At 36.2% G+C, this 25390-nt stretch overlaps 1 protein-coding gene across 17 annotated transcripts in view; it reads right to left on the bottom strand.

Annotated features, from left to right (window-relative positions):
• Window positions 1–25390, bottom strand: part of THOC2 (THO complex 2) — a 113898-nt gene that overhangs the window by 38862 nt on the left and 49646 nt on the right. For all 17 annotated transcript variants that reach the window (XR_006603034.1, XR_006603033.1, XR_200152.3 and 14 more), the window contains exons 9-15: window positions 21515–21607; window positions 18501–18656; window positions 17749–17921; window positions 16300–16495; window positions 4680–4721; window positions 4115–4245; window positions 3915–4016 (exon numbers count right to left, since the gene is read on the bottom strand). Coding sequence is in view for 14 of the 17 variants with exons in the window: in XM_013061216.2 (XP_012916670.1) it covers window positions 3915–4016; window positions 4115–4245; window positions 4680–4721; window positions 16300–16495; window positions 17749–17921; window positions 18501–18656; window positions 21515–21607 (893 nt within the window). In the remaining 3 variants the exon portion in view is untranslated. The remainder of the gene's footprint in view (window positions 1–3914; window positions 4017–4114; window positions 4246–4679; window positions 4722–16299; window positions 16496–17748; window positions 17922–18500; window positions 18657–21514; window positions 21608–25390) is intronic.

Here is a 25390-nt window from a genome sequence, read left to right as displayed (position 1 = left end):
AACATAGAGATTAGGGGCAACAAATCCCTACACAGTCGAAAATCTGTGTATCATTTCTGACTTCCCAAAAACCTTAACTACTAATAGCCTACTACTGACCAGAAAGAAGCCTGCCTAATAACATAAACAGCAGATTAACACATACTCTGTATCTCATATACTATATTCTTACAATGTAAGAAAGTTTTTTAAGTAAGAATATTACAAGTAAGCTAAAGAAAATGTTATTAAGAAAATCATAAGGAAAATACATTTACACTACTGTCAATACTGTTAAGCTTACATTGTCTATTTACAAGACAAACAGTCTGTCAGTGCCTACACCAGTATTATCTTATATGATACAGAACACTGCAGATGTTATATGCACCACTAACACTAGAAATCAAAATCGAAGATAATGTGAAAAGAAATTCGTATTTATTTACAGGTATAATGATTCATGCATTGACAACAGAACAGCAACAATATGACTGCTTTATGGCAGCCTAATATAATTGATATGATTGCCTCATTGTAGCTTAGCCTATATGCTAATGAATGAATCATTATCAAATTTTTATGGCATATAGCACTACAGTATATTCATAATACAGTATTGGAAATACTATTACTTTTTTTAAAAACCCACTTATCTGTGACAGGCTGATAATGCAGTTTGTCCAATTACAAGAAAGGCATATTACACAATAATACAATTCTTTGAAAGCAAAGTTATAAAAGTAAGAAAACACATTATTAATTTTGTTAAATATCATTCACCTATGCGTATGTAAGGATAAGCTACCCACCTGCATACAAGTCTTGCACATAATATCCTACATGACGATGATAAAGACACAAAAATATCTCCTATAGTTCTTGCCAAAAGGTTAGATTTCACACGAAGACACACAAACACAACAGGTAAATTTATTAACTGTATATCATGATGATTATTTACTATTCATTAAGTGGAAGTGGATTAACATAAAGGTCTTCACTCTCATGTTGGTCTTGTCTCAGGGATGGCAGAGTGGAAGAGGCAGAGGAGGTGGAAGGCAGGCAGTTGAGACAGGCACACTCAGTGTAACTTTATGGAAGTAAATGGTAATTTCTGTCTGACTTTTTTGCTTTTCTACTTCTTTAAAAATGTTTCTATACGGTACCTAGCCTTCTTCTACCATTTGCTTTAGTTTCAGTGCAAGGGTCCATGTCATAACAGAAGTCAAAAAGCAGTCTAGAATGTAAGAACCTTCTGCCAGATGGTCCAGTGTCAATTTGTTTCCTGGCACCTGGTATTTCTCTTTCCCTTCAAGGCTCAGGAGCTAGCAGCTTGGTAGGGAAGGGCACTCCAGATCATAAACCTGCAGCCTGGTAGGGAAGGGCACTCCAGATCACAAAACTGACTGCGTTTGCACAAAACAACAGTTAGCCTATCCCTTCCTACCTCAAATCCTGGTGCTTACTCTTCCTTCCTCACAAATAAATGTTCTTTGTGGCTTTATTTTCCAGAATAGGGCAACTTTTGTCTGCATTAAAAACCTGTTCAGGCAAATATCCCTTCTCCTCAATGATTTTCTTAATGGCATCTGGGAACTTATCTACTTTCTGCCTCTTGTTCAGCAGAAATGGCTTCTCCTGTCATCTTGACATTTTTTAAGTCAACCTCTCTAAAATTATCAAAACCATCCTTTACTGGCCTTAAATTCTCCAGGTTCTGATCCTTCACCTTCCTTCTGCTTTAAGTTTTCATATAATGAGTTGGCATTTTCTCAAATTATATTAGAATCAATAGATATTTCATTCTTAAAGCAATCCTGCACCCACATAACAGCTGCATTTTCAATACAAGGTAAAAAGGTATTTCACAAAAACTACAAGGTTTTCACATCTGCTGGTATAGCTGCAGCAATGACTTGATCAATTTCCTTGAAAATAAAAAAAAGTCCTTACACTGGATTAATTTCTCTTGAAATGGCAGATAGCAGCAGCTACAGACCTCAATCTATGGTACATTATTAAGCAATTCACCTTTTTCTTGTTATGTCATGACTTTTCTCTGCTTGTGAGCACTTCCGGCAGCACTAGAAGCACTTCGAATGGGTCCCAGGGTGTTATGCAAGGCGTACGGTATCACAATAAACACGAAAAATATGTAAGAACCGTGAGAGATCACTTTTTACTGCAATACACAATTTGCTGGGGAGATGAACTGCTCACACAGAGATGATTAGCATCACACAGTATTTTAAGCGGATACTCAACAACACTTGAGCTCACTGCATAGCAACAGGGGGTGGTTACAAAATTATTATAGTAGTATGGTATTACAGGTAGTTTTATGCAGTTATGACTTAATACTAAATCTTCACATATGTTTACATCTCTCTTGACTGAATGGTACATTGTACAGTCTGTAAATGTGCATGTAAGTAAGTTCTGGTAAATTTTAACTTTGTAGAACAGATTGGTGTATATTTTATTGTAGCAAATGATAAAACAGAATGGTATCTACATGTATTTTATGCATTCATGACATACCTAACTTTTTCTTGATTTTTTCAATATTTCTAGGCTATGTGATTTGTAAGTTTTTTCAAATTTGTTCGAGATCTCCAAAAATATTTCCAATACATTTACTGAAAAAAATCCACATGTAAGTGAATCTGCATAGTTCAAACCCATGTTTGTTCAAGGATCAACTGTATTATTAAATAATCCACCTAAAGCACTTAGTTCACGGCCTAGCACACATAAATATTAATGGCTCCATAAATATTAGTTGTTGTTGTTAAGCTAGATACTCTACTTGGCGAATTCGTAAGACCAGAACTCTTTTGGAAGAACCAATTCTAATATCATCTCTTTCTACGCCTTCCCCAACTTCCACAGGGTGAAATAACTCACTCTCTTCCCTATCCTCCCAAATAACATTATATATACTGCATAAAGCAACTACTAAACCAGACTGTGATTGTGCATACACCTGTTCCCCCAGCAGACTGGCCAGGGACAGTATCACTGGGCAGACAGTATCACTGCATACTGTTAAATCTAGTCAAACTAGAGAAGAAACTATTTTAATTAGAATAACCATACCACTGCATAAATATAAAAGATATGGCAATCAACAGCTTTGCTGAAAACACTTGTAATACAGCAGTTATTTAGCAGCATATAAACCGACAAGTATACGATTTTCATAATTAAATTTCAGTTTGCCAAGAAGTAAAAGCACACAAACAAAGAGAAGAGAAATTTTTCAGAAGTTGATTCAAGGAGATAGTTCTGCATAATTCCATTAGATTTTCCAAAAAAGAAAAATGTTTATAAGATCTTATTTATTTGAGAAAGAGAGAGAGAAAGCACACATGCAAGCAGGGATAAGAGAAGAGGGAGAGGGAAAGGCAGAGAATCCCAAGCAGACTGTGTGCCGAGCACAGAGCCCAATGCAGGGCAGTATCCACAACCCATGAGGTCACAAATTAAGCCAAAACCAAGAGTCAGAAGCTTAACTGACTGAGCCACTGGGGCACCCCAGGAAAAATCTTTATTATGATAACTTTTGGCAGAAGAAATTTCAGAACTTTGACTACCTTTTCTAAGCCATGAAATTTATTATGCAAATTGAACAAAGGCCATATAGTAGGCCTTTAAAAACAGACTCACCCTATAATATGATGCATTAAAGATTATTAGATTTTACAGCTATGCAAACATGACAACTACAAAAATTAACTTGGTAGTCAAAATAAGCTAAAAGGCACAAAAATTGATAGTCATTCTATCTGCAGTATATAATCGGCTATACCATTAAGCAAATACTCCTGGGCTTTCTCAGAACTGAGGCTCACACATAAGTTGGCTGGAAGAAAGTAAATTAATCCAAATATACTTTAGGTTAATATGAAGAAAAGTAAATTAAAACTTACTTCATGATATATTTGGCTCTGTCTATTGTTTGGGCTTTAACTTTTACTAAAAGTGGGTGACTGTTATAAGTTTCATTCTTCCATTGGCCATACAGACGATATCTTAAAAAACGATGAGATGAAGAATTAGGAAAAGTTAAATACTTAGAGGTTAATGCACTAGAATAGTAGTTAAAAATACAAAAATATTATGTATTTACCTATGCTGATATGGAAATGTTTTAAACATTCCCCACAGTTCCTCAGACATACAAGCATTGCAGTCCATCAAAGAAAGAGATGGAAGAAGTACCTGGTCAGTAATGCTAAGTAAACAGCTAAGGATAACTTCCTAAGAAAAAGGGAGGAAAAATTATTTTAGTAAAAGGTCCACATTAACCCCCCCTCCCCCCGCAAAATAAGTCTATGTCAGCCTTGGAAAAAGTCCATTCCTTGATCTCATACCACACCACATCTAATTTCCCACACTATCACTGCCCTTTTCACAATGGATATTTGTGCTTCTCCATCTAAGGGAGCGATGAGGTAAGGTAAGGAAAGGGGTAGCAGGAGAATAAGGGACTCGTATTATCCCTCTTCCTTTCTCAACATGGTAATCCTCAAAAATAGGAGTTATCAATCTTAAAAAATATATCAAAAACTATACTAAGCACGTGGAGTACAAAATATTCACACAGGTGATTAAAGCTTGTTCAGAGTAAAATTTACAGTATGCTGTACAAAGACAAATCAAATACAATACATTGGATTTTTCTAGTCTCTTACCGTTTTCTCTTTATCTTCTTGTTTGCTTCCATCAGACTGAAACTAAAATTAAAAAAAACTATAAATAAAATGCAAAAAAGGTTAAGATTATGATGTCACATCTAATTTGAAAAAATTAACTTGCACATGGTTGTGAATTATTTCCTTACTTTCTAAATAAGTGTAGATTTTAAATATAACCAGTATTACGAATTAACATTTTTAAATTTCACCTATATTTCTAACTTTCAAATCATTTGCAACATTCATGAATTTTAAATGTCAATATTATAAGCCAATTCTTTTCTCAACCTCATTAACACAAACCAAAGCATCTTAAAAATTGGATCTAAGAATTTATTATAAGATTGTATCCAGCACAATTTAGTTAATAATGCATTTGCATTCTTCCATCCAGAAGTTCTGATTTTCTGCTATGGAATTAGTAAAATCTAAGACTAAAGCAGTAACACAAAAGATTAAACCCAAAGAAATTTAAACTATGTTTTAATTCACCATTACTTAAACTCTCAATGAGAAGCCCAAAATATTAGTAACACTACTGACAAAGACCAAACCACTGCCTAAGTTGGCCTGAACGAAAAAACTTGAGCATTTCCTATCAGTGATTTGCAGATGGACTGCCGAAGTACCATGTTTGATGCTGATGCTGTCCATTCATTCAAAATGAAACAGTAGTACTTGTGTGTGCATACAGGCAAGTGGAGAGTTAGAGTGTGCAAAGGCCAAAAGGACAATTGAAGCACGGATAGCCAAGGACAATCTAGATTTCTGGGAAGAATTTAACTCAATACCAAGTGACGAAGGGGAAAAACGCTAACATGCAGCTAACAAGCTTATTTACCTTCTTGGCAGAGATGGGTATTTTGTGCACGTATGTTTTCATACTTGGTAATTTAATGGATACTACTAAAGAGAAATCTAACTTCTGTGCAACATTTCCACATAAGACTAGTTCTGGGACTGCTGCATCATCTTGATGGGGGAAAAATAACACATAATCCCCCCCCCCAACTTTTTTTAATCAGCAAGTTAAAAAGATATGGTTCCCTTTCACAGAAACAACTATTAAGTCAACATGTATCCTGGTCAGCAAGTAAAGGTCAGGTTATGAAGAAATAGCCTGGCAGAAAACAAAGTAGATAGCTGCTTTGGTTTGGTTTGGGGCAGGGGGGTAATTCTGGTGGCATATTAGGAAGAACTAGATTTACAGTATATTCTGTCGGGGATAAAGACAGTTAAGCTACTCCTTTTCTAGTGTATTATAATTCTAATGAAGCTACACATAGTTTTCTACATAGAAATAAAACATTTTCTTACCTACTAAACTGTCTTAATTCCTTTACTAAATACTTATTTAAGTTTGTAATGTCTATATGTCCATTAGATACATTCCAATCCCTTGATGCTTTCTTTTTCTTTTAGTTTAATTTGCTTTTTAATTTAGAGTAAATATAAAACTCTCCATTCCCATTGTACAACATGAAAATTTTATGGAATGGCCAGTCCAGGAAGAAAGGGAGGAAGAAAAAAGGGGGAGAAACAAAATATATCCATTTCATTCATTTATTTACTATGTGCCAGACACTGGGGATTCAAAGATGAACTCCTATCTTTGAGGAAGTGACAAAGACAGTTCCCATCTTTGAGGATCTCTTGAAGCAGAGTTTACACTTACCAATGGACCATTAGGAACTGAATTTTTATGTCTGAATAAAATCAAGCATAATTATGCCTAGACAGACCATCAGCTAAAAATAGCCCCAAGCAAGTTCCATTCTTGCCCTATAGTGAGGGAGCAGATGACAAGGCTGCATAAAAGAACTGGGCAGAAAAAGAATGTAGGTCCACTAAGAGGGGGTTTCTCGAGAGTCAAGAAATAAAGCTTGGTAAAAAGTTGTAGATTTAACTAGATAAATTACTTTATCACTGATGTCCTACTTTTACTATCTCCAATCCCTGAATATTTGAAATGTTACTTTATACTTTATTTCAGAAAAGAAAAAAAAGAAAAGTAGGTAAGATATGTGACTAGATTTGAACCTGAAGCTAGATCTAAGTACACTGTGGCACCATTTTCACCTTCCTAATTTTCACCTTCCTTATTTTTCTCCTTCTTATTAACTGCCATTTATGGAGTACTCACTATGTGCCATCATACAGTAGACTAAGAATTTCCCTTTTAGGTCTTAAAACTGTAAGGAAAATCTTTTTGCTAGAAAGGATCCAACTAAGACCCATCAAAATAACTTAGAAATAGGAAAATATAACCTATAGGTTAAAAGTTACAAGGCCATGAGTTTACCGAGCCTGAAGAAGAGATAAATGAATTGCCTTTCAATGTTTTGGTTCAAAGCTTTGTTTTTATCTTTTAATCAGGAACTCTTAAAATTTTATAAAACAGAAACAATCAGTAATATTGATACTACATCATTTCTGAAAACAGAGATACTAAATGGAACAGTACTATCTTCCAACACTTCTCATTTTTAAATCAGTACAAATCTGTAGCAAAGAATTAATAATATGGTCACCAGTACACAGGATGACCATATGTGCTGGTTCTTGCTTTTTATCCCAGTGTATATAATAGCAACAACCTTTCCATCTTGAGTATCCTAGTTTAGACAATAAAGCACATGGTCTCCCTTCCCTACCACATGAGTAGCATTCAAATTGCAGGAAATGGACTTGTGAGAGTGGTTTAAACATTAAAATATAGCAAACAAAACAAAATGCTAAATAGCTACACTTGGTTTCATAAAATTCACCACCCAAAAGTAATTACTTTGGTTAAAAATCTGATTATGATATGAAACTGTGCTGTTTTACACAAGCATAGTTCTAACAAGCGGTGTGTAAAAATGGGTATTTTTGGTGCACTTAATGAATATGAGTATGTGATTTACTTAAATGAATTCTCTTCATAAATGGAGTTCATAACAAACAAAAGTCTGTTGTAAAACAAAAATATTGCCCTGTAAATCTATCTTTAGGGAAAAGTAAAGGTTTCATATGGAATTCATTTAAAGGGATATGCCCTTGTGTTTTACTTTACATTCCCCCAAAAGCGGACCCTATTCAAGTGCAGACATAATTTATTTGGGAAGCAACCCTAGGTACCACTAGTAGGAATTATTCCTGTGAGTTAACTGGAGCTTAATCCCACTGGGGACTCTGAGGGTCCCAGAAGAGATACAACTCAGGATTATCCCATCTCAAAGCATGGTAGTTAAACACTAACACCAATCATTTCACTGGTTGAGAGCTGGGGAGAGGGGGGCAAGGTGAATTAGTTCTCCAGTAATTCCAGGATACCAATTCCTATACTACCTATGTGGCCAGAAAAGCCCTCAAAGAGAGATGCAGGTGCCAATAGTTGAAAATTGGGCTGGCACACACCAAAATGATAAGGATCTAGTGTAGAGCCAAAAGAATACAGATGGAATCTAATAGCATCTGCTATGCCCTGCATGGACAAATGGCCAAACCTCCAAGAGCTGAATCTTTCACAAATATTTTTCATTTTTACATCCGACATTTTTTTCCCTGAAACTGAACACTGGGGTTCCAATTTCAGAAAACCATCTTTGAGAGGAGGCACAAGGATCGAATCAACTGCTTACAGTGTGCATCTGGTGCCCACTAAAAATTTGACCTGTCTTTCTTACACAAAATATACTTCTTAAAATTACACCATTTGGGGGCGCCTGGGTGGCTCAGTGGGTTAAGCCGCTGCCTTCGGCTCGGGTCATGATCCCAGCGTCCTGGGATCGAGTCCCACATCGGGCTCTCTGCTCAGCGGGGAGCCTGCTTCCTCCTCTCTCTCTGCCTGCCTCTCTGTCTACTTGTGATTTCTGTCTGTCAAATAAATAAAATCTTTAAAAAAAAAAAAATTACACCGTTTGTACACAGAGTCTACATCTGCCTATTAACAGACTTAGTATCTGCCTATCTTGTATGTTTTTATATTTCTCTTAAGTAAAAAGCATAGTTAATGGTAAAAATTAAGAACCTATTTTTAATTTTATTACCTTAACTATGATTCTACATCTTGATTAGAATTGTCATATAAAGATGTCATCACATATGACATCCTGAGCTAAGATGACCTTAGTTCAAATACAGGTGACAATATAAGTATAAATATAAACATCCTAACAGTTCTTCCCTGCTCAGGCTCATTAAATAGCAAGAATGTTATAGATTAAATCTGGTCTCCAACTTTGGAGTTCATTTGCTTTGTATAAGACTTACAATAGCAAAAGTACATACAGGAGCTTAGTAAACAATGCCATTGAGAGCTGCATCTGTCTCTCGAACAATAAGAATTATAATGCAAGGTTCTAATTCTCCTAAAAATATTCTTACAAAATTTTTGTCTACTTGAAATTGGAAACTGACATGTCTATAGCTACCCCTCACTGGTCCATTCACAAAGCCCAGCAATAAAAATTTGATAAAAAATTGGTTTTGTTACTAATTTATAACATAAATTTCCACAATAAAATGGGGGAACATCTGATTACCACCATAATGTAAAGAAGTCAAAGACATTCCTATATAAAAATCAAATCTGCTCTGGGGCGCCTGGGTGGCTCAGTGTGTTGAGCCTCTGCCTTCAGTTCGGGTCCTGATCTTGGGGTCCTGGGATCGAGCCCCACATCAGGCTCTTTGCTCAGTGGGGAGCCTGCTTCTTCCTCTCTGCTGCTCTGCCTACTTATGATCTCTCTGTCAAATAAAAATCTTTTTAAAAAAATAAAATCTGCTCTGATGGGTAAATGAAGCTGCTACTTTAAAGTAGTATCTAAAAAAAAAATAAAGTAGTATCTATTATTTAAAGACAGAAATAGATGAAAGTATATTAATACTTTAAAACAAATCATCAAAAGCCAGTGCAGTGACAACTAACAAAAGTTGTAACTTACTATGTTCTGAAGAATTCATGACAACTTTAACTCTCTGAAGTTGAATGCCTAGTTAATGTTCGTATCTAATAATGTTTAGACAAATCTTATTTGATTCTCACTGCAACCCCAGGAACTAGGTAAGACAAGTATTATTACCACTCATCTCTGGCATAGAAAAGTGACATTACTAACATGTAGCTAGCAGCTCATCCTGATGAAACCAGTTAACCTAACAATCAGTATGTAATGCCTTAAATTACTTTGTTTGGGGACAGCCTTAAATGAAGACTCTTTGTGGGCAAGCTAGGTTCTAAAGTCAGTGCATACAATGAAAATTACATATACTCACAATTACCCTTAAAAGTCCCTTAAAGTATCTGTAAAGTACACAGATACATTATCTTTCATTTAAGTCCACTACAAGACTGTTCTCCCCCTGTAGTATTAGAAGAAATCACTGTTAATCACTTGAACATGAGATGGGAATATGAATTCATGTGAACATGAAATAAGTAACTGGCTTGCATTTAGGGGCCATGTCACATGAACACGCATTACTTTAAAAACTAGAGTCACACAGAATATGGTTAGAGACCTTAGAAACTGAATCAAACTAAGAGAAAAAAAATCCTCCCATTTTGCCCTTACTCCTAGGCATATACACTTGAGTATTTGGATGGAACAAGCCTGGCCACTTTCATACAAATTAAGCACAAGTATGGTATAATTCCCCTGTACTTGTCCCTTTGTCCAGAAGGAATGTTAACTTTGAGCTCTAATCTACACAACCAGAGTAGATCTTCAATTTTGAAAAGAAAAACAAAACAAAAACAGTAAATATCAAGCCAAAATTCTAAAGTAACTGGTTTAAAAAGTAGAGCTTTGGAATCAGTGGGCTAAGGCAGATTCTGTCCCTAGCAACCCCGATTTTTATTATGAAAAATTTCAAGTTTATGTAAAAGTTGAATGGGTGGATACTGCACTATCAATAAACACCTCTTATACCTACTTTGCAGATTCAACAATTAATATTTTGCCCTGTTGACAAAAAAAAGCAGGCATGACATTTTATGTCAAAATAATTCAGTATGCATCTCCTAAAAAGGACATTCTTCCACATTACCACAATATCATTATCACAGCTAGCTATTCCTAACTAATATCATCCAATGTCCAATCTAAGGAATATTCTGACCCTCTGACTCTAGGTTTTTCAAGCTTCATCTATTAATCAATTTAAAGTACTCTGGTTTTTACCAAAGGTCAATAAAAAAAGAGCCATATAAATAGCCTGGCCAGACAAATGAATTAAGATAACAGAGTGAAACAGAATTTCTCTCCCCTATCCCTAATGCAATGAACAAGATATGCCGTGTTGTTTTAATGCTCCAAATTCACCACCAACCAAGCAAGAAAAAAGAAAACTATGCTATTAACTTCAAGGGGATGGAAGACAGACAGACAAAGACACACAGACACAGACACACACACACACACGCACACACACGCACACACAATTCTGGTACTACACACAGCGTGGTATGGCTCCTGCCCTTAACCCAATCCCAGTAGTACAGACCAAGGAAGTTAAGTCAACAAATCCTTTAGGCACTAAGAAAGACCTGCAAGGTAAGTGAGTAGACTGAGGAAAAACTCTTGTGAATAGGAGCCCAGCAGGACTCTGGCAAAGGAAGAACCAGCTGCTAAAGCCTGCTGTCATTCAAAAGAACTGTGCTGGGGCGCCTGGGTGGCACAGTGGGTTAAAGCCTCTGCCTTCAGCTCAGGTCATGATCCCAGGGTTCTGGGATCGAGCCCACATGGGGCTCTCTGCTCAGCAGGGAGCCTGCTTCCCCCTCTCCCTCTGCCTGTCTCTCTGCCTACTTGTGATCTCTGTCAAATAAATAAATAAAATCTTCAAAAAAAAAAAAAAAAACAAGAACTGTGCTTAGATGGCTAAGGAGTCAAAGCCTAAGGGAGCTGGCATACCCACACGGCTGGGCATGCCTAGTACAGGACAGGTAACAGTATCTCAGAAGAGAGAGATACTCTAAATGAGGGCTATACTCAGCCTCACTGAGCTCATTCACTTCCCATGATAGACTACAGAGAAGACTGAAAGAAGAACTCAATACTCAGACTGTAGCTTGGGGGTTAGGGCTGGTCATAAATAAGGTAGGAAAGGTAAGAGGATCCACTCCACTGTATCAGAAAAAAGTTGTAAACAGAGCTATACATATTAAGATGAAAAGAAATGCTGTGGCTACAATAGAAACATAAATAGCATGCCTCTCCCCTGCCAAAAAAAAGCATATAAAAGGTAAATGAACTCAGTATGGATGAAAGTAGAACACAAGGACAGAGGCAGATTCTCCACAAGTATCTACATATAGTCATAGAAAAAAGTCTTAAGGATGATCCTGATAAAACAATAAAAGCTTGATGAGATACACAGACTGAGATGAAAACAGATTGTTGAGATAAACAAAATAACAAAATACCACTAACAGATTTAATTTAAAATAGCAAGGAATTTCAAGAATTGCAAAATTTAGATAACCTATCATTTCTTCCACTTCAGACACACTACATTTGTAGAGGCGGGAGAGCATGATGATTTTGAGCTTGGTCTCTAAATCCAGACTGCCTGGATTGACATCAGTCCTGCCCTGTATTAACAGTGTGACCTGGGACAATTTACATAATCTAAAGCATAAAGGGTATGATAAAGATTAAATGAGCTGATTCACATGAAGTACTTACTCATAACAGGACCTGGCCCAGAGTAAAGAGCTCAATATTAAATGTCACTATCACAAACAACTTAATCCATTAACATCAGCTGGATGCAAAAAAGCACCAAGGAATTCATCTTCAGGTGTGTAGGTGCTGTCAAAACCATTTAAGTATATCAGATGAGCATGTTAAAGCTATGCTCTATAATTCAAGAAAATTAAAGATAGTAAAATCTGCCCATTCATATAGAAATATTCTTTAGAACTACCCCTTCTTTTAAGGCTGAAATAAAGACCAAAATTGGTCAATATACTAGAATAACAGTTCTCAAAGTTTGGTCTTTGAATAAGTAGCATCAGCATCACCTGGTAACTTGTTAGAAATGCAAACTCTCTGCAAACTCTCTTCAGTGGGTTCCACACCAGACCTACTGAATCAGAAATTCTGAGGATAGGACCCAACAATGTGTTTTTGTTTTATTTTGGTTTTGTTTTGTTTTTACAGAGAGAAAGATCACAAGTAGGCAGAGAGTCAGGCAGAGAGAGAGGGGGAAGCAGGCTCCCTGCTGAGCAGAGAGCCCGATGTGGGATGTGGGGCTCGATCCCAGGACCCTGAGATCATGACCTGAGCCGAAGGCAGCAGCTTAATCCACTGAGCCACCCAGGCACCCCTCCAACAATGTGTTTTAAGATGAGCTCCAGGTGAGTCTAATGTATGCGGAAGTTTGAAGATAACTGTACTAAATGGTCCTATGCTATGTACCTCAAACTTAAGAAACACACAGAGATAAATGATTACAAGTAACTGTAGGCTAGAAGACTATTCTGTTAAGTGAAGCTGGTATAACTATATAACCAACATTTTCAAAATATGCATATATTATATATACAAGCAACCCCAAACTTATAAATGAGTTGTTAAAGTCATTTAATTATATTATTTGGAACTAAGGTCAAATTCCTCCGTTAGAAACGATCTATATTATATACCCTAGTTAAATGCCTTTCTAAGCAACAAAAGCCTTGTAAACCTATAAACACAGGACAAATGATCTGTTACAGTGAAATATTTTCATGGGTAAAAAATGAACCAAAATTCTAACTCCAATCGTTGGAAAGATTCACTTTTCCTACCACAACCTTAGCAATGAGAGAAGACAGATTTCTTCCCACACTGTGATCAAAATAAACATTTTCCTCTTCCTTTCTGCCCTTCTACCTCTGTAAAAATAGAGACTGGAGTTAGGGGCAGGCACCAGGCACAACTGTGATAGAACAGAGATACAGGAAAGCTGCAATGGAATGGCAGAGGGGAGGGGTGACCACTTTAGCACCTGCACATGTTGGTAACAATACTGTCTATGTTTGTGCATATGTTCATGCATATGTCTATGTACAGGACTTCCACAAGCTGGAGGTTTGGTCTCCTGCTTACAGGTTTATAACACTTGCAGCCAAAGAAAGAATTTCAGAACAAGATATGAACATTAAGATGTTCAGTTAAAAAGAATAGCATTAGCGGGTGAAGGTAAGATGAGAAAGAAGCTATTTACATTGTCAAAAAAGTATCTTCCCACAAGGTATGTATTAGCAACAAAGGAAAAAAAATAATTGTACCCTAGAGAAACCTGGTAGTGCATTACCTTAACCAAGTGATCAATGTTAACATCACCAGTAATGGGATAGACTGACTTCATGTGCTTCCCAATGTGAGGCACTGGAAAAGACAACCCTTTTGTTCTTTGAACAGGCACTAGTAACATGACTCATCCCTTTCAGACTATAAGAATTAAAATAATGAAACATCATTATACCTCCTTTTTATATATATTATATAATAAATGATTTATAAGTAATAAACTACTCAGATTTGTTTAATAATACAGTATCAATGTTAATTTATTGATTTTGATAATTATGGTGATTTTTTTTAGAAGATTTTATTTATTTGAGAGAGTGAGAGAGAGAGCATGGGCAGAGGGGGAAAGCTGAGGGAGAAGCAGACTCCCTGCTGAGCCCAATGTGGGACACAATCCCAGGACTCTGGGATCATGATCTGGGCCAAAGGCAGATGCTTAACCGACTAAGCCACCCAGGCACCCAGCAGATTTCTTTAGAGTACCTTTACACAATGTAAATTTGTGAGTATTTAAAAAAAAAACAGGTAACTATCAAAAATCAAATCAAGTATTAGGTGTCAAGGGATTAATATACAACAGCTGATAAATTTTCTGTACGGTTACTGTTGTCAAAAATTGAAATTAGATGCAATCGCCAAATACTGGAGAAAACTGTATTTGTACAATTTGCAGATTGTTTTGGTAGCCTTGTTTTATAATGGACAAGGATGTATTCTCTATTTCAAGACCTTGGGTTAGGCAAAGATCTCTTAAAACACAAAGAGGAAACCATAAAAGTACTGCTAAATTGGAATTAATCTAAATTTAAAATTTTGCTTTTCAAAAGACAATTAACGTAATAAAAAGGCAAATCAGAGAAATAATAACAAAAGACAACCCAATTAAAATGGGTAGAGGTTTGAATAAACATTTTGATAGATGATGATTACAAATGGCAAATAAGAACATGAAAGACGCTAAACATCACCGATCATCAGGGAAACATAAATTAAAAGCACAATAGGTACCACTACACACCCACTAGAATGACTAAAATTTAAGAGTGACAATAACAAGTGCTGATGTGGATGTGGAACAACCGGAAGTCATATGCAGGGATGCAAAATGATACACACATGTTGGAAGAGTTTGGCAAAAAGTTAAACATACACTTACCCATATGGCCCAGCAATCCCATTCCTGGGGAAACAAAAACATATGCCCCCCAAAAAAAAAGACTTGTACAGGAATATTCATCGCAGCTTTATTTATAATAGCCCCCAACTAGAAACAACCCCAATGCCCATCAACTGGAGAATGCATAACCTCTGGTATGTCTATCTAATATTGCTCAGCAATAAAGGAACTACTAACACGTGCCAACAACTTGGATGATTCTCAAAAGCATTACATCAAAGAAACCAGAGAAAAAAAGAGTACATTCTATAAAATTCCATTTATATGAAGTTCTAGAAAAAGCAAGACTATAGTGACAAAAAGCCTATCAGTGGTTGCCAGGAACCAGCAACGAAGGGACAGAATTAAAGGCAAAGGGGCAAGAGGGAACTTTCTGGGGTGATGAAAATATTCTGTATCATGGTTGTGGTGGTGGACACACAACTTTGTCAAAACTCATCAAATTGTACACTTCAAATTGGTGAAGTTTACTGTATCTAAACTGCAACTCAAAGCCGATTTTAAAATTTAGTAATAGCCTACATGGCTACCATTAGGGAGTACAAGCGGAACTCTGCGGTAGTGTTCTCTAAGTTTTTTTATCAGGGTTGGGGATACACGGGTGTTTAGTTTGGAAAAAGTCACTGAAGTGTACAATTACGATTTGTGTTACTGTCTGTACATTTCATTTCAATAAAAAGTTTACTAGAAAAGAATGTATCCTCAACAGTCTGACTTCATACAAATAATCACAATAATTCAAAATTATAGCCAAGAAAATAACAGAGTAGAAGTAAGGGGGAAAGAAAGCTAAGTTGACCACTAAAATTATAAAGGGATTCAAAAAGCAATCACTTGTCCAAAGTACATTTTCTTCATTTTCTTTTGTGGGGGACTTGACTAATATTCTACCTAAATTTAAGAGAGAGAGAGAGAGAGTGTGTGTGTGTGTGTGTGTACGCACACACACACGTTTGCACATGCATATATGTGGTTAGGACATAGTGGACTTTACCCAAACCTTATTCAACGTAACCTTTTCTTAAATTAAGTTCACTTTTCGTTTCTTTTTTTTCTGTAGTTCACTTTTCGTTTCTAGAGATATGCATAAGACAAATATAAACAGGACATTTTCATTCTAAAATTTAGTTTTCTGCTTAGAAGGAAAAAAAATCTTACTAACCTCTTTCATAAATGATTTGCCTATGCGCACCACTTTTGCAAATAAAATGGGATCATGTGAAAGGTGAGGACCAAGGTAACAGAACATATTAAAGACATCTCTCCTCAAATCTTCAAAGCTCTCTGCTTGTTTTGGTGCCCTCTTATTTTGCAAAGCATTAACAGGTGAACCTTTAGCACCTTTAGGAACGCCAACTCTATAAAAAGAAGCAAAATTTATATGTATACTATACAATACCCCATTTTAAATTAATACAGTCATATTAATCAGTAAGTAAAGCTTTTCTTGTTCAAATCTGATTTCTATATTTCATTTGTGCCTAGCTTTATTAATTAATACCAGATAATTTAGCTGGTTGAAAAAGACCAAACAATACTCATTTGGAAAACAAATCAGAGCTCAGAGAAGGTTTCAAATTAACTGCGTAAGGAAATCAGAGAAACACAAATTTCAAGTAACATTTAACATATATCATATGAATTTGGTTTTAGTTAAACTTGGCCAGTATCAGGAATTTGGATATGGGAATGGGGAACAAGGGATGGACCTCAGAGACACTGGAAGATGAAACAGAAAAACATGGATATAACAACAGTGATTCAAGTCAATAAAACACTTCTCAATCTGGGTTCCACTACCTAGACTGAGTATGAGGTAGGTGGTGGTAGGGAAGGTGAGCAGCATAATGAAAGAGGGTGTCACACTAAAAAGGACAGCATGCCCAGAGTTCTCACCTGCTGAGCAGGTGTCCCGCTGTGGAGTCACAGGGGTCACTCTTTGAGAAGAAGCCTTCATGGTCCATAGCCCAGGTGGCACTAAAGGCAGCAGCCAGCAGCTATGCACGAGTCACAAGGCTGGGGCTTTTGAGGCAGGCTCTGATCTGTGGGGCTGAAGCCAGAGCTGCTGCCAATACTGCTCCTAAGTATCCTGCAAGTAGGCTGAGGGCTAGAGGACTGGTCGACACAGTAACTAGGGATGATGAGAAAGGCTGCACTAGCAATTTCCAGAACAGCAGCCTATATGCCAAAAGAGATAAGGCAAGCAGAGAGGCAATGTCCTCACTTAGAGCCACTCAACCCGGGACAGAGGAAATTTACGCTAAGTAAAAACCTGAGGAATTCTCTGCCCCCCCCACCAAGAGAGGAGGAAAAGTCAAAAACAGAAGAATGGAGTTTTCACTCTCAATGGAGTAAACCCAACCTAGATGTCTAACCTATAGTTTTTAGACTACACTGCAGCACACCTTCTGCATCACCTGGTCTACACATTAGGAGACAAGTCACTGATTCATATGTATAAAACTGATACACTCTGTGAACAGTTATCATCTAATAAAACATACTAAAATGTTTGCTTGGCTGGAGAAGACAAGATAAATATGCAGGTTTTTTTTTTTGTAGTCCTAAGCTATTTCTACCTCAACGATTAGAAAAGCATACTGTAACATACCTTCGGTAGAGAGGCTCAATAGTTATGTGAATGAGCTTGCAAATAGCAAGGGCTATTAGCTTATGTGAAGCTGCATAGTATGGAGGCATCTGATCCATAATGTTCTGTGCATGCTGCCAATCACCGATCTTTAACAAGGCTTCCAACAAACCAAGTTTTTGGTTGTCAGGCGGCTAAAAATAAACAATTACAGCAAAGATACTCCGATTATAGATACCAATAAATCTTAGTATTTTTTTCATTTTAAAAAAATTGAGCTCAACAACCACAATAATATAAGTTAACAGCTGCCACTCATGGAAATGCATATTTCTCCTGAAAGTACAATCAAGTTTTTTAGCTACTGAAAAAAACAATAGGATATGCTCTTTCATTTAGCAGACACAGCGTAACAGTTTATAGACTTGGAATTAAGTTCTATTTAATGTTTTACTGTGCCACAGGGAACTAGAATTCATTCATCTCTGAGAATCCCCTTAGGATATGAGAGACATTAACACACAAAGCACAAATATATTTTACTTAGGATACATTCTGAAATTTATTTAAGAAAAAAAATGGCAGCCTCTTTTGGGAAGGTGCCAATCAGATTAAAAACAAAACCACCTTAGCAAATCAGTATTCCAAAAACCAGATTTCACCACAATCAAAATTAATGTTATTTTCCCATAAGCTGATTAACTATTAAAAGTTAAATTTCATAATTCTAAATCCAGAAGACAATGTTAATTTTACAAAAAGGAACCATATACCTTCTCTACTTTCTCCTCTTCTTTTTCCTTTTCTTTCTCTCGCTCATCAATTTTTTCAGAAGACAATACTACCATCGTAAGTTTTCTAACAATTTGCTTAGCTTCTACAATTTCTCGTTTGTGTTCATCCATAATGCAATTATCAGCTGGAAGAAGCTAAAAATGGTTCATTAAAGTTTCATAAAACAGCTAATACTAGTTGCACATATAAAAAGCAAACACTACCTACTCTGAATTGATGAAGTTTTAAATAAGGTCTAGCCTACTAATGACCACGATCGGCCTTCTAAATAAGTTTCTCTCCATTATTTTCTTATAATCTAACAGGGTTAAGTACCTGAATTTTGTACACCTTTTAAAATCAGATAGCAGTTCAAAGTTCCACATCTTTCTGCTAGAGGGCCTACATTAATACAATACTACAACAGTTGTGCTTACCACTGAATTTATTAGTTTACTCAAGAAAATATGTAACTGCTTCATTAAAAGTATCACAGATTTCCCCTTTAAAAGTCAAACTGCAAATTAAATAAAGTACTGCATATGGATCCAAATTGGGAGATATGAGCTACTGAATTACATGAAGGGGTTAAATTTAATACCTCTAGATTAAAAATCTCAAGTAGAAAAATCATGAGCAACTTGACATCTCACTTTTCATTTTCTAATACCTATCTGATGACTTATGTCACAAACTAGTTTCTAGCTTATTATAAAAAAGAGAAAGTAGTATGTGTAGATTCAACCCTCCATTATGAAAAAGGAGTAAATATCCCCAGTACAGCCATCTTGTATGAATAGAAGGTTAATGTAGATATTTCATAAAATAAATAAGAAACACAGACATAAAGAAAAGTATAGCAACAAACCATCATAGTTCCTGCTAGGCACTATAGTGGGCTATAAAAGAAATGTTCCTGCCCCCAGAAATACATAATCTACTTCAGTAACTAAGTCTAATGCAAAGTAAATAATCATTAAACAATAAAAGGAAATAGTGAAATATTAAACTATATACTGTAGACTTCATCCCCTTAGTCCAAAATTGGAGGCAGGAGAAAAGTCACTATGGACTAATGGCAAGGAGGTAAGCAAGACTTTTTCTCATTCTTTCTACTTTCCACTGGCCATCAAACCCATTTTTATTACTTTACTTATATACCCGCCAAAGGTGCTTATTTTACCTAGATTAAGGCAACTGCCTCTAAAAACCTCCCATTATGATGACTAAACTATAAGTTTCATAGTAGTAGTAGTAGTAGTAGTAGTGGTAGTAGTAGTAGTAATCTCTTCAACCAACGTGGGGCTCAAACTGACATCCCAGAGATCAAGAGTCACACACCCCATCAACTGAGCCAGCCTGACACCCCTGTAAGTTTCTTTTATAGTTCCTCTCAATTATAGTTTTGTGTATTTTGAGAATACGTAATCATGTGCATATGAAGTTATAAATGTTTTATCTTCCTAGTGAACACAACTTTATTTATTATGAAGTGACTATCATTTTTTGCCCAAAAAGTCCATTTTGTCTAACAATAATAATTTCCCTGGTGTATTTTTCCCACCATTTACTTTCAATCTTCCTTTGTCCTTAGGTTTTATAAGTCTCATGTGAAAAATAAGCAATAAACTGGGTTTTAATCCCATCTGAAAATCTTTGACAACTTAACAGGAACACCTAGGCCACTTGCATTTATTGACACTCAAACATTTCAGTAATAAATCTATCACCATCTATCATCTTTCCACTTGTCCTACCAGTCTATCCTTGCCTATAAACTCATACCTGCCTTTGAATTCCCCTTTTTCTGATCAAGTTTCCATGTTCTGTTTGTAATATCACTTTTCAACTTTAAATCTTGAATGGCTCTCTAGTCCAAACAAGAAAAAATTGAAACTCCTTACTATGGCACTTAAGGCCCTGCAAAGTTTAGCCCCAATCTACTTCTCCATCTTCATTGCCACACATACTACCCTAGGCTCCAACCACTTTGAGCTTCCTTCCCCTAAGGTGGTAATGAAGCCCCTTCAACCTTCCTGCCTTTATACTCAGTTAATTCTACCTATAAAACCTCCCACCTTTAGAGCCAGGCCATTACCATCTCATCTACCAACATCTCAGTTCAACATCACTAGTTTGAAAAAGCCATCCAAAATCCGCCCCCCCCAGATAGACATAGTCACTATCTATCCTGGGCCCCCACTGCACTTTGTGAATACCTCCAATATAGCAGTTACTACATAATGAAAAATGTTTTCTTCATCCGAACTATGACTGCTTCCAAGGTAGAGAGTAAGTTTTATTCAACTCTGTAACCATAGTACATGAGAGACAAGGAAGTCAGAAAGTGATTTCTAAAGACAGTGAAGATGATGTTGGCTTTGGACAGGTTTAAGTCCATAGATATCCTAATGTACAACCAAACATAATGGGAATTTCTATACTACAAATCTAGTTTTTTCGAACTGACAGGCTAAACTGTTGCTAAACTGGAAGTCATCAATCACAATCACATATACACTCTTCCAAATCCTGGATCCAGCAATAAAAGCACAATATTAGTCATTTACTACCCAGTAAAAACATAAGAAATTCCATTAAAAATATACAGAGTTCTCATTCTCTTGAATGCCTAAAATTAACATTTTGGGGAGAAGGAAAAAGTATCTAGGTAATCCCATATTTCTGATAATTTGCATGTAACAGAGAAGTCTAAAATCACATTGGTTAGAACTTGGCCTCTCTCCCCATGAGATATACCTTGCTGACGATTAAGAACTTTAACTTCATATTCAACCTCAAACTCTGTAAGAGTGACACAGGGTATTTCATTTCCATAGTTTGTCAAAGAATTAAATTCACTCACTTCATAACACATAACACAAAGCAATAATGCATTAGTGCTTCAAAAATTGTAACTTGAGAGCCTGAGCAACCTTGAAGTGCTATTTGGCTGCCTCTTCCTACCCCTGGGATGGACAACCAAATATTCTTAGCGGCCCACTTGACTTACATGTACATAAAGATCATCTAAATCAATAAGATTAAACTGTAGAAGTACTGCAGCAACTCTGTATAAAGAAGAAGGAGTCTCTCCATTTGGTTCCTTGAAAAACAAAAAATAAGTTTCTATTTAGTGCATAAAGTAAAACTAAAATCATAGACTTTACCTACCAATAATCAAGAACAATTTCATCAAATAACTAGATCAACAATAAGCTTCTTTGCTCTTTCTGTTCATACATGACATCTGAACTAAGGACAAAGATAATTAGGTCAACATCCCTTTTGACACTGGAACATTTTCTGATGAACACAAAGTACAAAAATGTACACATTTTACAGTGCATGCTAATACTTTTACAGTGCATGTTAATATTTCAACAAAATCTGAAAATCAAAGAGAGTAAGCGAGATTTTATACTGCATAATACTTAGTTTTGGCTTTTGTTTCTATATATATTTTCTTAACTTGCTTTTTCAAGTAGTTCTCAGTGTAGATGCAAACAACAATGACAAATTTGGAAGTGCTGAACTATCTGTGTCTACTTTATAGTTTTCTCCTTATTCTTTTACTTCTTAGATTTTGTACTAAATATATCTGCTTATCAACTGATTTCCCCCTTCAAAACAGGAGTCTATATATATTACATATGGATAAATCAACATCTTAAAATAGAGAATGGCCAATTCCAGTGGACCCTTCACAGAAACAGAAGGATCTTTGAATGCTATCAAGAAGACTTCCCCTAATGGAAGACTAAAATCACGACAACTGGCAATTACTAAATGGCCAAATGCAAATAAAAAGCTAACAGTGGTAATATGTTATGTTCTGCTTTAACTCAACACTGAAAACAAGATCTTTGTAAGGTTCCCCACAATTGTGATAGGTGTTATAGCTGTAACACACAAAGCTAACCAAACTAATGGATATCCTATAAAGAAGCCATTGTTAACTGTATTTTTTAAGATAAGTAAGTCTTCCACTTCACAATAGTTTAAACAGCTATTCAGTATCAAAACATTTTTCCCATAAAAACAAATGGTAGTCAGGGTCTCAGAGCAAACCCACAAAAGCTTACTATCTGACTCAAATCCACCAGGCACACTCTTATTATTCCCATTATCTCCATTTCAATAGGTTTACCACAAGAAGCCCCTGACTCCCAGGCCAATCAACTCCCATACTCTTCACATTGCCCTGCACGATCCCTGTTCTGTCCTAACACACCTTTCTGCGCTCTTGAAAAAGTTCCATGGAGAGGCCCCTGGGTGGCTCAGCAGGTTAAAGCCTCTGCCTTCAGCCCAGGTCATGATCCCAGGGTCCTGGGATCGAGGCCCGCATCGGGCTCTCTGCTCAATGCAGAGCCTGCTTCTCTCTCTCTCTGCCTGCCTCTCTGCCTACTTGTATTCTCTGTCAAATAAACAAATAAAATCTTTAAAAAAAAAAAAAGTTCCATGGAATCCTCTGGAATTCATAAACCATCCTCAGCAAAACCCTTTACATATCCTGAACTTCTCCTCTAACTGTTCCCTTCATTTTCCTGCTCAAACAGAGGACTCCCTAGGAACACCACTCTCACTGTAACCCAGTCAAGTGGTGGCTCTTTTCCTCACAACCCTCACACTACTAGGCCTGAAGGTGGAGTATGAGTCATCTTTGCTTTTTATAGTTGTTTTCAGACTATTGTCCCACCACCCACCCCTAATGCCCACCCAGCTTTTAATTTCCAATCGCTCCCTATCCCTCAGTATTGCTAGGATCTAGTTTCATTCCATTGTAGTCAAAGAAGATATTTTGTAGGATTTCAATGTTTTAAATTTTTTTAAATGTTTTGTGGTCTAAGAGTCTATCCTGGAGAATATCCCATTGCACACTTGAGAAGAATATGTAATGTGTTCCTAGCTACTGTTCTGTATGTCTGTTAAGTCTAATTGGTTTATAGGATGTACAAGACCTCTATTTCCTTTTGTCTAGTTATTCTAACCATTAATGAGAGTGGGGTATGGAAATGTCCAAAAATTATTGCAGAACTATTTCCCCATGCAATCCTATTAGTATATGCTTCATATAGTTTGAGGCTGTGTTTGGTGCACATGTGTTTATAAACGTCTTATCTTCATGGGTTGACACTTTTTATCAAAATATAATGTCCTTTTCTGTCTGTTGTAAAAATTTTTTCTTAAAGTCTATTTTGTCTGATTTTAGAAGAGCCACCCTAGCTCTCTCATGGATACTATTTGCATAGGATTTTCCACTTTGAACATATTTCTATCTTTGGATATAAAAGTAAGTTTCTTATAGGTAACATAGAGTTGAATCATGTTTTATATATTCTGCCAGACCACCTTTTGATTACAAATTTTGATTCATTTACATTTAAAGTAATACCTGACAAGGAAGGACTTCTGACACTTTTTTGTTTTCTATAGGTCTTATATTTTTTTTGTTCCTCATTTCTTCCATTACTGCGCCTTCTTTTGCGTTTGTATGTTTTTTTTCCTGCAGTGTAGCCTTTTTGTTCCCTTCTTTCCTTTTCTGTTTTTTAGTTATTTTCCTAGTGGTTACCCTGGGTATTTCAAGTGATTTTTTTTTTTTTTAAAGATTTTCTTTCTTTCTTTGTCAGAGAGAGCAAGGGCACAAGCAGGCAGAATGGCAGGCAGAGGCAGAGAGAGAAGCAGGCTCCCTGCCAAGCAAGGAGCCCAATGCAGGACTCGATCCCAGGACCCTAAGGATCATGTCCCAAGCCAAAGGCGGTGGCTCAACCAACTGAGCCATCCAGGCGTTCCACAAGTGGTATTTTAAACATCATAATCTAGTTTGAACTAATACCAATTTAGCTATAATAGTATACAAAAACTCTGGACCTATACACCTCAATCCCTCCCCCTTTTATATTACATTGTTTACCAATTAGATTTATAATTAGTTTTATTAGTCTTTTAAATCATGTAAGTGAAGAGGAGGAGATATAAACCAAAAAAAAAAATACAGTATTATTGGGTTTTTTATTTACCTATATAGTTACCTTTACCAGTGTTCTGTATTTTTTCATATGGCTTCAAGTTATTATCTAGTGTCCTTTTATTTCAGCCTGAAAGACTTTCTTTAGCATTTCTTGTAAGTTAAGTCTACCAGCAATGAATTCCCCCAACTTTTGTTTATCTTGACATGTCATGAACTCCCATTTTTGAACGATAGTTTTACTGGATACAGATTCTTTACTGACAGTTTTATTCCTTCAGCAGCTTATATATGCCATCCCACTGCCTTCTGAAGAGAAATCACCTGTTAATCTTATTGAGGCTCGTTTATATGCAATAGGTGACATCTGTTTTGCTGCTTTCAAAATTTTCCTTGTCTTTGGTTTTCAACAATCTGAGTATAATATTCTTGGTGTGACTCTCTTTGAGCTTATCCACTGTTTATGGAGCTTCTTAGATGTATAGATTCATACCTTTTGTCAAATTTGGGAAGTTTTCAACCTTCTTTTTTTTCGAACATACTTCTGTCCCTTTCTCTCTCCTCTGCTTCTAGGAGTCTAATGTACATACTGGTATTGGATAGTGTCCTATAGTCTCTCAGACTTTGTCATTTTTCTTCGTTTCTCTTTCTGCTCCTCATACTGGATAACCTCAATTGGCTCATCATATTGGCTGATTGTTTCTTCAGCCTTCTCAAATCTGTTGGTGTAACCCTCTAGAGAATTTTTCATTTCAGTTATCATACTTTTTGACTCCAGAATGTTTAGTTCCTTTTTTTTTTATAACTTCTATTCTTTTTTTGATATTCTGTCTAGTCTCCTTTAGCTCTTTGCCCATGGTCTCATACAGATCATAAACATATTTAGAACTGGTGATTTAAATTATCTACTAAGTCCATCAC

The sequence above is a fragment of the Mustela putorius genome, unplaced genomic scaffold (assembly GCF_011764305.1).
Source record: "Mustela putorius furo isolate JIRA1106 unplaced genomic scaffold, ASM1176430v1.1 tig00003901_pilon_pilon_pilon, whole genome shotgun sequence".
Taxonomy (NCBI): domain Eukaryota; kingdom Metazoa; phylum Chordata; class Mammalia; order Carnivora; family Mustelidae; genus Mustela; species Mustela putorius.
This window is presented reverse-complemented; position numbering and strand designations above follow the sequence as displayed.